The following is a 14,155-nucleotide window of genomic DNA, read 5'->3' as shown; positions in this document are numbered from 1 at the left end:
TACATATATTTACATATCTTTGATTTGGCAAACAGGAAAGGATTGAAACTATGCTGCACATAAAAATGGAACTTAATGTGTGTGTTAAAAACAAACACAAACTAGGATTTCACCTCTTTAATCTATTTGCACTGATGAGAAAGGGAATTTGCTACAGATTTCAAAAGATTCAAGACTTCACACCCTGAAGATAACAGGGAACATAATTAATTGTAACTCAATTGTAACAATCTCTAAAATAATCAAAATACATATTCAGTGATAAATATTGAAAAGAAAGTAAAAAAAACCAACCCAATCTGTATGTGTGGACATGGACCTGTGTGCAGACAGATTTGAACAGAACAAACCCATATAAATAAAATAAATGCAAATATACTTGAATACCTTTTAAAGTTTAAAAGAAATACAAACAAATTTTATCTTGCATAGTGTTTGTGATATTTCTTTCTATGTAATTAAAATGTTAGAGGCTTCCTTACCTTCCTTCATGGTAGAATATATTAATTATCAGAACAAGGAATTGGAATAAATGTAAGTGAAGCGGGTATAACAATAAAAATCAGAGTAGTTTGGTTACAAAAATTATACACATCCATGATAGTGTTCTCAAAACAGTTTTATAGAAAGAGCTCAAGACTAACTTGACTGGTTTTAATTGAGCAACTATAAATTTTACATTATTTTATTTATATTGTCAAATACAATAGCTGAACTGGGTTGTTTTCCTCCTCCTTTATAGTTTTTCAATCTGATTTTTTTGTTTTAGTTCTTCAAGTGCAGAAGAATTTTAAGAATTTATAAATGTGAGTGCTGCTTTATAAAATAGATCATCTGTTTCAACAGCTTAATTCTGACATGTTTCAGAGGGGTTTTTGTTTGGTTGGTTGGTTTTTAAATACAATAGTTTTGTAGACTTTAAATCCGTACAGTACTTTGTATTTTAAAAGAAATTGAAAAAAATCAAACATCTTCATATTTGCCATAACAAACATAAAAGTAAGTTAGGTGGGTGAAAACAAACACACATCTCTTCTCAGCTGATTTTCACTCATGAAAAGGAACACAGATCAGTAGAGGTTAAGAGGATAATAACGGTTAACAACCATAATGAGAACACAGCAACAAATTCACTCTAACATTTAAAATATAAGTATAGATTATATTTTTTTCCCTTGGTGAAGTCCTAAGTTCTGAGACTTTCTATCCAAATAACAAGGAGTGGATGATTAAAAGAGCACTTAGTCTCCTTTATGCAATGCATGAAGGTTTTTGTGTTTCTAATCCAACAGATGACATGCGAAGAATAAAAAATATAGAGAACAAAAACTAAAAGGGATATGAAAAAAATCTGTTATTGGATCATTTGTAGGAAAAAAGTGCTGGAGAAAAATTATTTAGAGAAAGCTGTAACGTGGAAGGATGTTATATTTGAATACGAGAACGTTTGTGGAAAATACAGACATATGAGCTGCTGTTTCTCTGCTGTAGATGCTTAATGACTTGTCTCTGTATTGTAGGTGTGATCCTACAAGAGCGACTGAAAATGTAACACCCACATGAACCAGAAGCTGCTGGGATTGGAAGAACTTGAATGTCTGCCTTGAGGCAATGGGCATTTCCATCTGAAGGAGTTAGAGGTTGTTATGACCAAACCATTGCAAAGCTCCAAACCGGGTCAGTTATGCAGTTACACGGCACAGTGTACCTTTGGTTACTGGATGAAGCAAGAGGGGCTTTCTGGCCAAAACTGGCCTCCCTCTGGCTTGTACCCGCTCCAAGCCTCACAGACCCCTTGGAGGCCACTGGCTGAGCATTGGCAGTGTTGGCATCCCTGGTGGATGACTTAGGAGGATGCCAAATACTCGAGGTCACATACTGGGGCGCATGCGCGGTACCTGCAGGCCTGGGTAACAGAGATTACAGGGTGTTTGTGAATGAGGCATTCCCTAGGTAATAGCAGGGGCTTGAGGAAGAGACAGAACTCCAGCCACAGATGGAGCTGGAGATCATAATGACCATGCAGATGAAGTAATGCCTAATCTTGACAGTTATTACAGCTTAAGACCAGGAAAGGCTTGACAAATTAAAAAAGGTACCTTGTGTTAAATTTGGAAATCATATTGCTATGAATATCAAAATAAGGAGAGCTGTGATGGTAATGGAGGTGGAGAAAGGCTTGGTATGACAGATCACACAAGATTAAGGCAACATAGGAGGACAATAACACCAGTCATATATCAGAAATTGTTCCTGGTAAAATAAAACAATAGTTAAAAGAACAGGAGATTTCAGTGAAGCAGCTGCATGGTCCTATAGATGGTTTTACACAAATGAAATTGCTGGTGAAATTCTAACATGTGTTGCTTGTTCTTTACTATTTAATTTATATTCAGGAATCAAGGGGGTTATTTCCTTCATTTTTAATCACTAATTTAAAAATAAAAATCAATTTTCACAACTTTTCAAGTGCCAGTTGCCATTGCTTGTGTCATTATTAACAAATAATGCTTGCACTCAGATATTAACTCTATGCAACCTTTGTTCAAACATAAGCAGCCTTTAAAAAACTCCAAAAAAATAGTCTAAAAATATTTTTTTTTTAAAATAAGAAATGGTTGCATATCACTGAGGCAGGAGTCAACAACAAAGAGAAAAGCAGTAGGATAAAATTCTTTTCATGACTAAACAGTTAAGAGGCCTTTCTTTGCTCCATGAAACAACTGGTCAGATTCACTCAAGAAATACTTGTGTATCAGTATTTGGGAGTTTAATAAGTGATATAATAGAAAAAACATATTTCTATACTTTGCCACAAAATATTCTGAGATCGTTTGGGAGAAAACAACTTGACATGAAAGAACTTACAGAGAGACTGTTTTGAACCTCATAACCCTTTGAGCATCAATCAAGATCTGACATAAATGCTCTTAAAATGATAATCTCATTTAAATTTTAAAAACATCTTGAACAGTCTAGACAAAGTTTAAAATGGAAATTGTTCTTAAAACTCCATCACAAACTGACACTAGCTCATTTCAAGAATATTTGATTTAAAACTTCTTATTTTTCAGGTTTATAAGTTCTGAGAAACACAATCCCCATCTGTTCCACATCACAGTGCATGAGAAAGAAATGCCTAGTGAACCCATTTAACTGAAGCCTCTACTTTCATCATCTGCTCAAGCACTGTACAAATTTAATATTTTTGACATAAGAAAAATATGGAGAAAGTGGAGATACACTCTTAACAGGAAGTAAATCAAACACAGCAAACATTACCTGTTTTCTGATGCTGCTGCAACGTTTTCCTTGTCTCTGTGAAAGGAGGGGACACGGTATGAAATAAATGCAATTGCCAGTGCTGGCAAAAATCCCCCACCCAAAACAACCAGGGAAAAAGAACCGGAGAAATGTTTGGTTGCAAAAAGCATCCTAGAGTGGTTGCTGTGAAACTGTGAGAAACCTCTTCGATTTTCCAGGTGAAACCACCAGATATACTAGTTTTCTGTATGCTTATCAGTTGCAAACAACTTTGTTTCAATAATAGAGTAAAAGGAAAATCAACAGTTACAATGAGATATTGTATGCGTGTATACAATTTCAGGGCTAGTTTTGACTTAATAAGTTCCCTTTTAAAAAATAATTCAGCAATGTTCCAGCAGAACATACTTAGATGCCAAATCCAAGCAGTAAAAATAATCAGTTTGGCTGTTCTCATGGACCCGATATTTTGAAGTGATAAGCAGTTAAATGGTTAACAAAGACTTGCACAAAAGGGATTTCTTATGCCTGGCATCACTTAAAAATTCTCTCCCCTATCCAAATACTAATTTTCTCAACATAAATTGGATTAGAAACAATTTCTTCAACTGGAAATCATTCCTTCGTTGAGATGAGGATTAAGTCAGCCTCAGCCTCACTGATAGAGAACGGGGCTGTTATTCTGTAAACACACATACACACTTAAAAAATAACTGATCTGTTAAACACAAGCAATTGTTTTATCTGTAAGAAGTTAAGACACAAGTATTTTCATAAAGAATAGAATCCATTAGCCTTAAACACCTAAATTTGAAATCCAGTTAGTTAAGTAATTGAGATAGTCTCACTATTTAGCAATTTAATGGATGATTGCATCCCTACCTATTTAAGGAATTGTGCTGAAATTTCAGCAGGTTAAAAGCTGAAATATGCCAAATGAGAACATTTTTCTTAAGTGGGATGTAAAATTACAAACCACAAAGCAAATGTCCTCATTTACCCAACTGAACATTCCTTCTGAAGCATCCTTTGAAAACAAAAAAGGAATACATGCACTTCTTTATATGGATTTTCTGGGCTCCAGTCATTAACTTATGTTTGGAAGGCTATTCTTAATATTTATCACATTATTATCAGTATTGTGTTAATGTGCTTACACATTTACATATGTGTACAGTTACATATTCTTTCCTTAGTTCAGTTCCAATAATGTTATAAAAACCAATCCAATTAAGATCAGCAAGGGCTTGGCCATAGGTGTTCTCCGTGAATTTTTAAAACCTCTAATTAAAATGTAGCCCTAAAAGATATGAATTGAAGCCACATTTTGAAACCCAGAAATTGACCTGAAATGCCTCTCAGATGCGTCTGTCTGACTAAGATGCTCCTGTGGTCAGAAGAGCCTGCCTTGAACAGAAATCCCCAAGGAGGTTGATGGCTCACCACTCTGAAGCAATGAGAAACCAAACACTGTCTTTATGGTAACCAAGCTGTGAGTTCACTGCAACAGCAGCTATGAAACAAGGTGCAGGAGGATGGATTAGAGACTGTGCAGGTGTGGCAAGTGTTAATTTACCAAGTCATAATCATGCAACAATGTTAAAGAACACAGTCAGGGCCTGGAAACAAAATTATTTATCTCCAGTGTTGCCAAATGCTCTATGAGAAATTACAGCCAAGACCAGAGGCAGGCAGTTGGGGTCAGGCTGGAGCAGTGCTAAGCCTCTGTTGTTACAATTAATCCGATCCTAACTTTTCTGCTCCAATAGCTGCGGCTACACTGAACGAGGCAAAAAAAAAGTTGCTTGACTCAAGGTCACTTTGAGGTCGGGATTTCACAAGAGTTTTTCCCCCAAGTGTACAGTATTGGATAACGTTGTGAAGGTTAAAAAGAAACAGAAAAGTATAGTAAAAACACTTTTACTGAATAAAATCAAGGAAAAGGCAGAGAGTAAAGGGAAAGATTAGTTCAAAGGCACACAACACTTCTTCATGGTTTTGCTTCCAGGAACTATTTCTATTGCCAGTCAATAGAGTAATTCCCATTTGTCTACCAAGAAGAAAGGCTCAAGATCAGATGTGCCTCTGACTAGCAATACTTGCATTTTAAGGAATCAGCTATTGGATTTCTGGCCTTTACAATCAAAACATGTTTTGCTAACTAAATGCAGAAATAACTTTACTTTTGAGACAAATACATCCCTCAGGCAGGCTCAGTAAAGTCAATACCTTCACAACATGAAATAATTTGGCTCCGAATATTATGAGCTGTTTGTATCTCTGTCTACACAGGCTGCTGCAATAACTGACAGTAGTGGATAATAGTTTTGAGCTATCTGGGAGAGATTTTAAATTACTGCGGGGGATTTTTTTGTCTGCAGTTGTTTTTAGACCCCACTGAAATGGCTTTTGATAGAAGGGCCTCAGTCAATGACTGTTCTGAGATAACAGTGCAACTCCCACAGATTTCATTAAATGTTGGACCTGTATTTCAAACAAGACTTATTTATGCAATATACTGTCTTCCCAATTACATAGTATATTTTACAGTGGAAATCATGAAATGTTTTCTCTCATAAAATATGCTACATGATATGGTGCTAAAGCCAGAGTGAAATTATAGAAATAGTCTTTCCCTCCCACACACCAACAAGAATTACAATAGTTTGAGTAACAGAAGGCAAAATTCATTTGCAAGCCAAGCTCGTATGTGCTATTGGACCCTAAGAATAGTCTGGAGAATCTTCAGAGAGTTCTCAATCAATGAATATATTAAATCTGAACTGTATGTACTGGACATTGGAATGCTTTCCCATTCTACTTTACTTTTGGGAACCAAATGCAAAAGATTCCCAAATGTGCATATGTAGCAGGAAAGCTGAAATGTGGTGCACCTTCCATCCACCTTCTTAGTTAGCAACAGATCCAGACTCTCTCTTGAAAAGCTCTGGTCTATCCCATATAGACAGAATGTGGAGACAGAATCATATGATGTGTAAGGAAGGCAACATAAGAAACGTGAGGTGTCCCAAGGGACCACATGGTCCTTCAACTCTTTCAGTACTGAAGCAAAAAGTGAATATTCTAATTGAGTTTTTCTCTCTCCTCTCGTGGAGCAAGACTATCTTTCTAATTTTACAAAAGAGAGATTAAAAATAGATTTGTTCATGGTCTAAAAGAAATTCCACATCAGTGTAAAGAACTGAAATAAACTCTCCCAAATCCAGTGAGTATTTAAAATATCCAGTTCACCCTCTTTAATGAGGTATTATAGATTTTTAAATAACTATATCTGTTAAGTCTATCAGTATTTTTCTGTATTGAGAATCCAGGAGTCTTCTGCCAGGTCTGATAGATATACAATAGTTTTTTTTCAAAGGGGAAATAGACCTACAGATGATTAAGGTTTATATTTATTGAAATTAAAAATTCTGTTTTTCTAATAGTATAGTGTGGATTTGCAGGATTAGTCAGACTTACAATAACTTTCATCCTAGCATGTATTGATATTTATATAAACATATTTGCCAACAAATAAAATTTTCTTTTAAGAAGCAGAACTAACAAAGTAATTTTAAAGAAATTCTTATGGGGTGTCTGGGAGTAAAGTTGTGTGAAAGCTATTCTGTAATTGCCTTCCAAAGACTTTTTTGTCTTGAAGGCATGAGACACTGACACTGTTGGAAACTGGACACTGAGCTGGATTAGCTGCTGTTCTGATGCAGTGAGGCTATTTCTACCTTTCTGTATTTGCAGCTGAGGATTTTTCCATGGTCAGATGACAATTGAGGTCGCTTGCTTTTTTTCCCCCCATGCTATGTTTCTGTTATTTTAATGAAGACACCAGAAGACAAACAAAGAAATGACAGGCAGTTAACTGGAGAGGACAGAAGATGACTATCATGCTGGTTTAGTTAACACTTCAGCTTGGGATCACAAAAGGGGTAGAAGAGCTAGTCTCTCTTTTTCAGCCACTGTAGTTAAGAATGTGAGCAGCCCACGCCAAAACAATTGCAGTATATCCTACTATATCTGCTTTCCAAAACAGGGAAATAATTTTCTCACGGGGGTATCCTGGTTTGTGCAGACAGTGCCACAGAATAGGAAAAGCATTATCATAGATTCAGTGGAAAACAACCAGCAGCTCATTCTCAAGTGATAGTATGGAACTCAACCAAAGCAGCTCACTAAAATCCAAGCCAATCCCTCCTATGAATGCATTTTAGTGGCATTTACAGAGTTGCTGTTAAATTTAACAGTCACAGAAAAAATGCAGCTGGACATACAGCAGTGTTGGGGAAAGTTAAGGTAACTCTTGCCCAAGGTTTACATTGTGATATTTGGCAGATGAACTCCAATTTTAAATTTTATCTTATTGTAAATACATCACTTTAATAAGAAAAAAGACTGCAAAATTCTGAGCATGTGTAGCAATTGAAGCTGCGATTTAATTCAGATAATTATTCCCTATCTTGGCCTTAAGTGTGCAATTCAATTTAATTGACTGTTTCTCTGTAGCTTTCTATAGCCCCACTGTAAAGTGCAGCGATCTGCCACCAGGCACTTGAGCATAGGATCCAAACTCTCAGTCTGTGTTTGTGATCACTACAGACAAAACAATGCACAACAAGTTTGGGTTTTGTATGCCAGGAAATGATTCCCTTCCCACTGAAGTGTTCTTTCTCATTGTGACTTCACTTTTCTTCAGGGAAGCCGAGGAAAGAACACGAACTCAGAGGTTTGACTTTCATGGATAGATTTTTTTTAGGCCTACTTTTTAATTTGTGTACATTGATGATAAGAAAGTTCATACTTCCTCTACTTGGCATTCAGCTAAGTTTGAAACTGCCCCTGAAACCCAGCAAATGTGTCTGTGCTGTTCAGTTCCTGAATCAAATAACTTAGTGGTATGAATTAGAACTGTTGTCATTCTTTCAGAATGTGGATTAAATTTTATCTCATAAGCTCTCTTAAGGATTTTCTTACCTTCCTTCTCTCTCATTTGTAATCATATAACATTCTGGGTCAGTTACAACAAATGCTTATATGGAAATGAACTATTCGGAAGTTATTAGTATTTAGGGTAATTTTGCTGACATTAATGCAATTTAGAAGCAGAATAAAAGGAAGCAGTGCCAGTGTTGTGCTCCAGCTCACCCTAAGCAAAGCTGTGAGCCAGGCTGATGATCCACAGACTCCCATTGAGTGCCTCTAAGTTACAATGCTTGTTGGAAAACCTGCTGCATGTTAGAACTGCTTTTGTCTTGTTGGACTGAGCAGTCAGAGAGAAAGGTAGCACTGGTGTCTTGGTTAGCCACCTGCATCGGTTGAAGGATGCACATGAAAATTTCAAAGGTTGCACAGTAGAAATGAAAGTTAATGTTCATTTCTGATCATGCAAAAGTTACATGGTGGATAGGAATGAGGAAACTCATGTGGTAATGATAAAGTGCTACATATAGGTCAGTACACCCACACTCAAAGTTTAATTTCAGCTTTAACAGGCTCTGTTAGCTTATGCATTACTTTTTGTATGAATTGTTTTGAAAGAAGTTTCATGGTATTTTCTAATTGCATTTGGAGGCTTCACTCTCTCAATTTTAAGTGGGTTACATTCAAGTGGATACATGGTACCTTACACTATCTTTGATCAATTTATTCTACAGGGAACTGACTTGGAAACAACGGATTTAAGATATCTACATATTTTTTTTCCCATAGAACTTCCAGGAGTATTTTGAGGAAGAAAGACTTTATATTTGATCAATTTTCTCTTCTGATTTCACTCAGGATTCCATGAAGACAATTGAGTTATTTCACTGTTCCTACACTTTCTTCATTCTTGAGGTGTTAAAAGGTAAGCGGTGATTAGAAGATATTAAATGGATGCGCTTATTATTTTTATTGTGTTCCTAAAGTGGTAAATCTATCTAGAGAAGTCTGATTTATTTCACAAGCTGTTGTGGAAAGATAAGGCATGTCTTTCAAAAGTAGCAATTCAGGTAATCTGAGCAGCAGATAGGAGGTTTTTGGCAATTGGGCAGGTGAGCAATGTTAATCATTGGAAATTTTGGCCAACCAAGGAAGGAAGTCAGGATGCCTTAGCTTGTCTTGGTGGTGTCATGTGGCTTTGATTTGCAGCCATAGAACAACGATGTTGTTGTGCTTGAGAGCAAGTAAGGATCCACATAAGTTTCTGATACATATAATGGTAATCCCAGTCACTGAAGGTCATGGTAGATGCAGCTAAAGAAGCCACAAAATCAACTTAGTTCCAGAGTGCTTAAGTAAAAAATTGGTGCAGCTTCTTCTGCCCCTGAGGAAGACTCAGAAAGCTCTGTAATGGACAAGAGTTGGACTTTTCAAAACTGATAAAGTAGTCCCAAAAATACTTGTTCTTTGCTATAGAAGATATAATCCTCCCAGTTGTGCATAATGAGACAGAAACTGCAATGAAGTGACCTCTGTATTACTTAGCAACAACATACTGCCCTTCCTGTGCAGGCAGGCATGAGGAGAGGGAGGTGAGGGAAGGAGCCACAGAACTTTTCTGCTTTTGTTGTTTTGTCATGCATGAAAGGAAGAGAGGCCAAGTTGTCACACCCAGTCTCCTAAAGCCACACTGCAGCCACGTCCCAATCAGCACACACTGCATGCAGTCAGTGCCTCTGCTGCAAACTGAGCACTGCAGGAGGTCAGGGGGGCTGTTTGAGCAGAAGGAAGGGCAGCAGGAAACAGGTTAGTTTAGATCAAACAGCCTTGTACCACAGCAGAAAAGGAGCATGTCCCTGTGCCATAACCAGACAAGCAGATTTACCTGGAAGGCCTTTTGGTTTTGATTTCCTACTGGCATCAGCTTTGCTGTGTCTTCATTAAATGCTTATAACACTATGCTTTACTGGCAATATTGGGAAGGGCAGGGGGTGCATATGACTATCCACATCCTGTGTTTTACTTTATTTTTGGCATGGAGGCTATTTAGAACCAACCATTGGTCACCAACCATTGTCCTCTGCTCAGCAGAGCAGTCAAAGGTCAAAATATATTCAGCATGGGACAGATACACCTGCCTATCATCAGTGCTGTTTTAAAGAATTACATGACTCATCGAGTCTTCCATCAGGAACCTATTTTAAGCCTCATTGCCATTAATTGTGACTGATTTTCCTCTGTGGAACAGGAGATTTCTGCAAGTGCTCAGGAAACACTGCAAGATGGGGTTGGTCACTCAGAAGCCACATACAGTGAGATAAGCCTGAACATAAGAAAATATAATAGGTCAGGCTTGCCCTTTTGCTAGAACAAAGCTACTCTTTTTTTCAAAGCTTTAATGTTTATCTTATCAGACCCAGGTTTGTTACTGTCACTAGCAATGCTATGCAGCAGAGTGAAAAATCCAGGCCAATTTCTCTGCCTTACAAAGTCTGTCTCTTCCTCAGGAAGCAAAAACCAGGCCTCTTCAGAGTTATAAAAAAAAAAAAAAAAGAAATCCATAACATTGGTTTTCAGGACTTGAAGATCGCCATGACAACATAGAGGAAGATTTTTGAGGAGTAAGAGTTGAGGAATTACTAGTCTAAACATAAAAAAGAAATGACATAGAAATACTTGACTGACAGTTTTAACACAAAAAGTCTATCGCTTGTGAGATTTTTAAAAAGGGACAGGACTAAGTAGTTGAAATAGGTTGTAGCAAAAATCTTGCTCTAAAGATTATAATGAAGGCACCTTCACAAAAGGTCTTTAACATTGCAAAAGTTCTAAAAGCTACCAGATAGTCAAGATTTTTTCTATTCCCCCCCCCGTAACTGCATAAAGAACTGACATTCTACAAGCTTGGAGAGTGTTAGATTCCATTTTGTATCTTATAGAAAACAGAATTAAAACTATTTCCTCATATGATTACATGGTTTATATGCACTGAATATATATAATTAAAATCACTGAAGCAGAGCTAAGGGGAAGGGATTCCTTAATTATATATCCATTAATTTCATATCTGATAAAATTATTATTATTAGAAAATACCTTTCAAAATAACACTAGGTGTAAACATTGAGATATAATCTAGACATTTTCATTTCATCACATGCACTAGGACTCTTGGAAACAAGTAGTATCTGTATTATATTCATAAAACATTAAGGGTATGCAGTTGCTATTACCATGAAGAGACTGTATTACTACTTATTCATGAAAACTATGTAATTCAGTTGAAAATTAGAACTGGAAGATTGTTTTACTTAGGTACATTTTATGTTTATGAAAAAATCTTAATTTCCTATTGATATTTTAAATTCTATCAAAATTCCCCACACATAAGTAAAATTCACCACCACTTTGGTTCACCAAAGGTTGCTCTTGGCAACAATCAGGAAAAGTTGCTCTTACTTTATGCAGTGATGCTGATTTACCATAGGTACTAATAAGATGGTGTGGTCAGAATCTGTTTGTGTTCCCATAAGGAAAATATAAATGCATGTTGTAAATTAAGTAGCATGTGCTGAAGTGCTCTGGTATTTAGCTAAGAAAAGTGAAATGCATTTTAAAAAGAATTAGTACTTATGTGCACTTAAGTAATACTGAAGAATTAGGTTTTTTATATATGTATGGTAATCCTTTAAACACTTCAGTACTTGGTTGATTTATGCAAAATTCTCCATGAACAGTAGCTTTTCCTTATTTCTATAACACAGAAAAAAATGGGAGTTTGAATGAACTTGGTTCTTGTATGGACTGTTGAGACAAATTTGGAAGCAGCAAAAAGTGTACTAGTTTCAATCTGATCTCATGCACTAATCCCTTTGACTGGAATTATTGCTAACTTAGTAACAATAAAGGTACCTAACTCAACTGGCTTTGTCAGATTTATTCCAATTCACTTAAACCTAAAGGTCAATAATAATTGCAGCTAATAATGGAAAGTTTTTTGACCAAATTTTGTATTTGGGAAAGAAAATTTCTCCTTTCAATAATCAGTTGAAGCAGTTATTGTTTTAAAACCGAATAAAATACTGTGTAAAACAGGCACATAATTATTTTAGTTTTAAAACTTTTTATTTCAGATAAAGCATGCTGCTATATACAGAAAAAATGTGAGTCAAAGCAAGAGCAATACAGAATGGGCAACATATTCCTTAAAACTTACAAGATGCTTTTAAAAGCTTCAGTGCAGCAACAGTATGATATATTCTTTTCATTCCTAAATCACCTTTACCAAAATGTCATTTCATTGCACATCCTGAGCAACCCCAGCTATCTCTCTCTTCTATAACGATAAATTAAAGTTTCCAACACAAAACTTACAGCAATGGTTTCAGTAAATGACTTCTGCCAGTATAATATATTTCAATATAACTTCACATTGCTAATATCTAATTTCAAACAGCATCCTTCAACTATGCAAACTGTGTTATACATTTAGCAAAGCCTCGCCAATGAGTTTTCTTTTTTAACTTTCTTTCTCTTACTTCATTATCTTTACATCAGTAAAACTGTGAAAAATCTCATTCTTTTTCCTCCTAAAGAAATACTGTCAATAACTTCCCTCTCATTTTCTTTTAGAATTAAAGTCAAGAGACTACAACAGTGATGCTTTGCTGTATACTGAAGTTGGAGATAATAAAGGAAAAAAGAGCTAAACTACTTTACCATGAAGAACATGACCTGGGTTGTATCATGATTTCAATTTGGTGACAGTGAATGGCTAACAGCAGAAAGCTACAGCCTAGCAGAATGTCTTTGCACGAGTGGCACGCTAGGCTCTAACACAGTTAATGTGTTACAGTGACTCTCTCGCTCCCCTCTGACTGGGGCTTTAGCTTTTAACATTAAGGAGCTGCGCGGACAGGCCGTGATGCCAGTTGCGCAATTTGGCAAAGCGTGGGCTGTTACGTTCCGTTTCAAACCTCTCCCTGTGGCATGAGGAAAGAGAGAGACAGAGACAGAGAGAGACACACGTACACAGAAGAAAGAAAGGAGGGAGAAAGAAAGGGATTAGGGACCATGGCTACCACTCCCTTTCCTTACAGCTAGGGCAATGGCAATTTATTTGGATTTTTTCCTCAGATCTCAAATCAGCATACTGAAGGCTGGGTGATGCTTTTTGGACCATGTGTCAAAGGTTTTACAGTGGTTTATTTCTGAGAAGTAACTTGATATAACTTCTTATTCTTTGACTTGTGCTTGGTATTACAGGGCTGCTTTTGCTAGAAATGCAGTGTAATCCCATTGTTTTCCTTCCAGCAGTTTCTCTTGGCTTTTTCCTCCCTCTAACACAACTGAGGAGCCAGTGAAAGTTAACTCATACAAGTGCAAAATGAATGCAAATATTTTCCATTCTGTAACACCTAGGTCAACCCATATATAACCTGCAGTCCTGCCTTCAAGGACCACCACCCCAGGTTTCAGCAGTACTTTTCTATAACTTCCTCAGAATTAGTGAGTATTAGTGTTGACATTTGCAAAGATATTTCTGGTCATTTGTGTCACAAAGCAGAAAAACAGGGGATTGTCAAAGCAGAGTCCTGTGGAGTATTGGCCACCTCCTGCCACCCCTGACTGCAGACTGGGGTGCTCGTGCCATGTTCAGCACCTCTCAGGATTTAATTTTTTTAGATGCTCTATAGTTTAAATTCAGTTTTTGTATATAATAAGGTGAAAAAGGAAGATGTGAGATGATAGCACAGTCAAGGAGAAGTATATCACACAGAATGAAAATGTTCTTATTTGCAAAACTTTTTGCAGTCATTGCAAACAAGGTCATTTTTTCCTCATTATTTACACTCGAAACACAAGACAATTAATTGTGTTAATGCAGGGGAACTTGGGAGTGAAACCAGACGAACAGAAAGGAGTAGACTGGGCTGGTTTTACTCCTCAGGCCGAGGAA

General features: G+C 36.6%; 1 protein-coding gene across 5 annotated transcripts in view; it reads right to left on the bottom strand.

Annotated features, from left to right (window-relative positions):
• LDB3 (LIM domain binding 3) overlaps nucleotides 1-14,155 on the bottom strand; it is a 115,542-nt gene that overhangs the window by 26,925 nt on the left and 74,462 nt on the right. For 3 of the 5 annotated variants that reach the window (XM_088168829.1, XM_014877963.2, XM_088168830.1), the window contains one exon: nucleotides 3,283-3,318. In XM_088168829.1, coding sequence (XP_088024955.1) covers nucleotides 3,283-3,318 — 36 coding nt within the window. Of the gene's footprint in view, nucleotides 1-1,708; nucleotides 1,907-3,282; nucleotides 3,319-12,337; nucleotides 13,179-14,155 lie in introns of those variants that run through there. The other 2 variants (XM_088168831.1, XM_014877968.2) reach the window with 2 other exon arrangements.

This window comes from Sturnus vulgaris, chromosome 8 (assembly GCF_052056855.1).
Source record: "Sturnus vulgaris isolate bStuVul1 chromosome 8, bStuVul1.hap1, whole genome shotgun sequence".
NCBI lineage: Eukaryota > Metazoa > Chordata > Aves > Passeriformes > Sturnidae > Sturnus > Sturnus vulgaris.
This window is presented reverse-complemented; position numbering and strand designations above follow the sequence as displayed.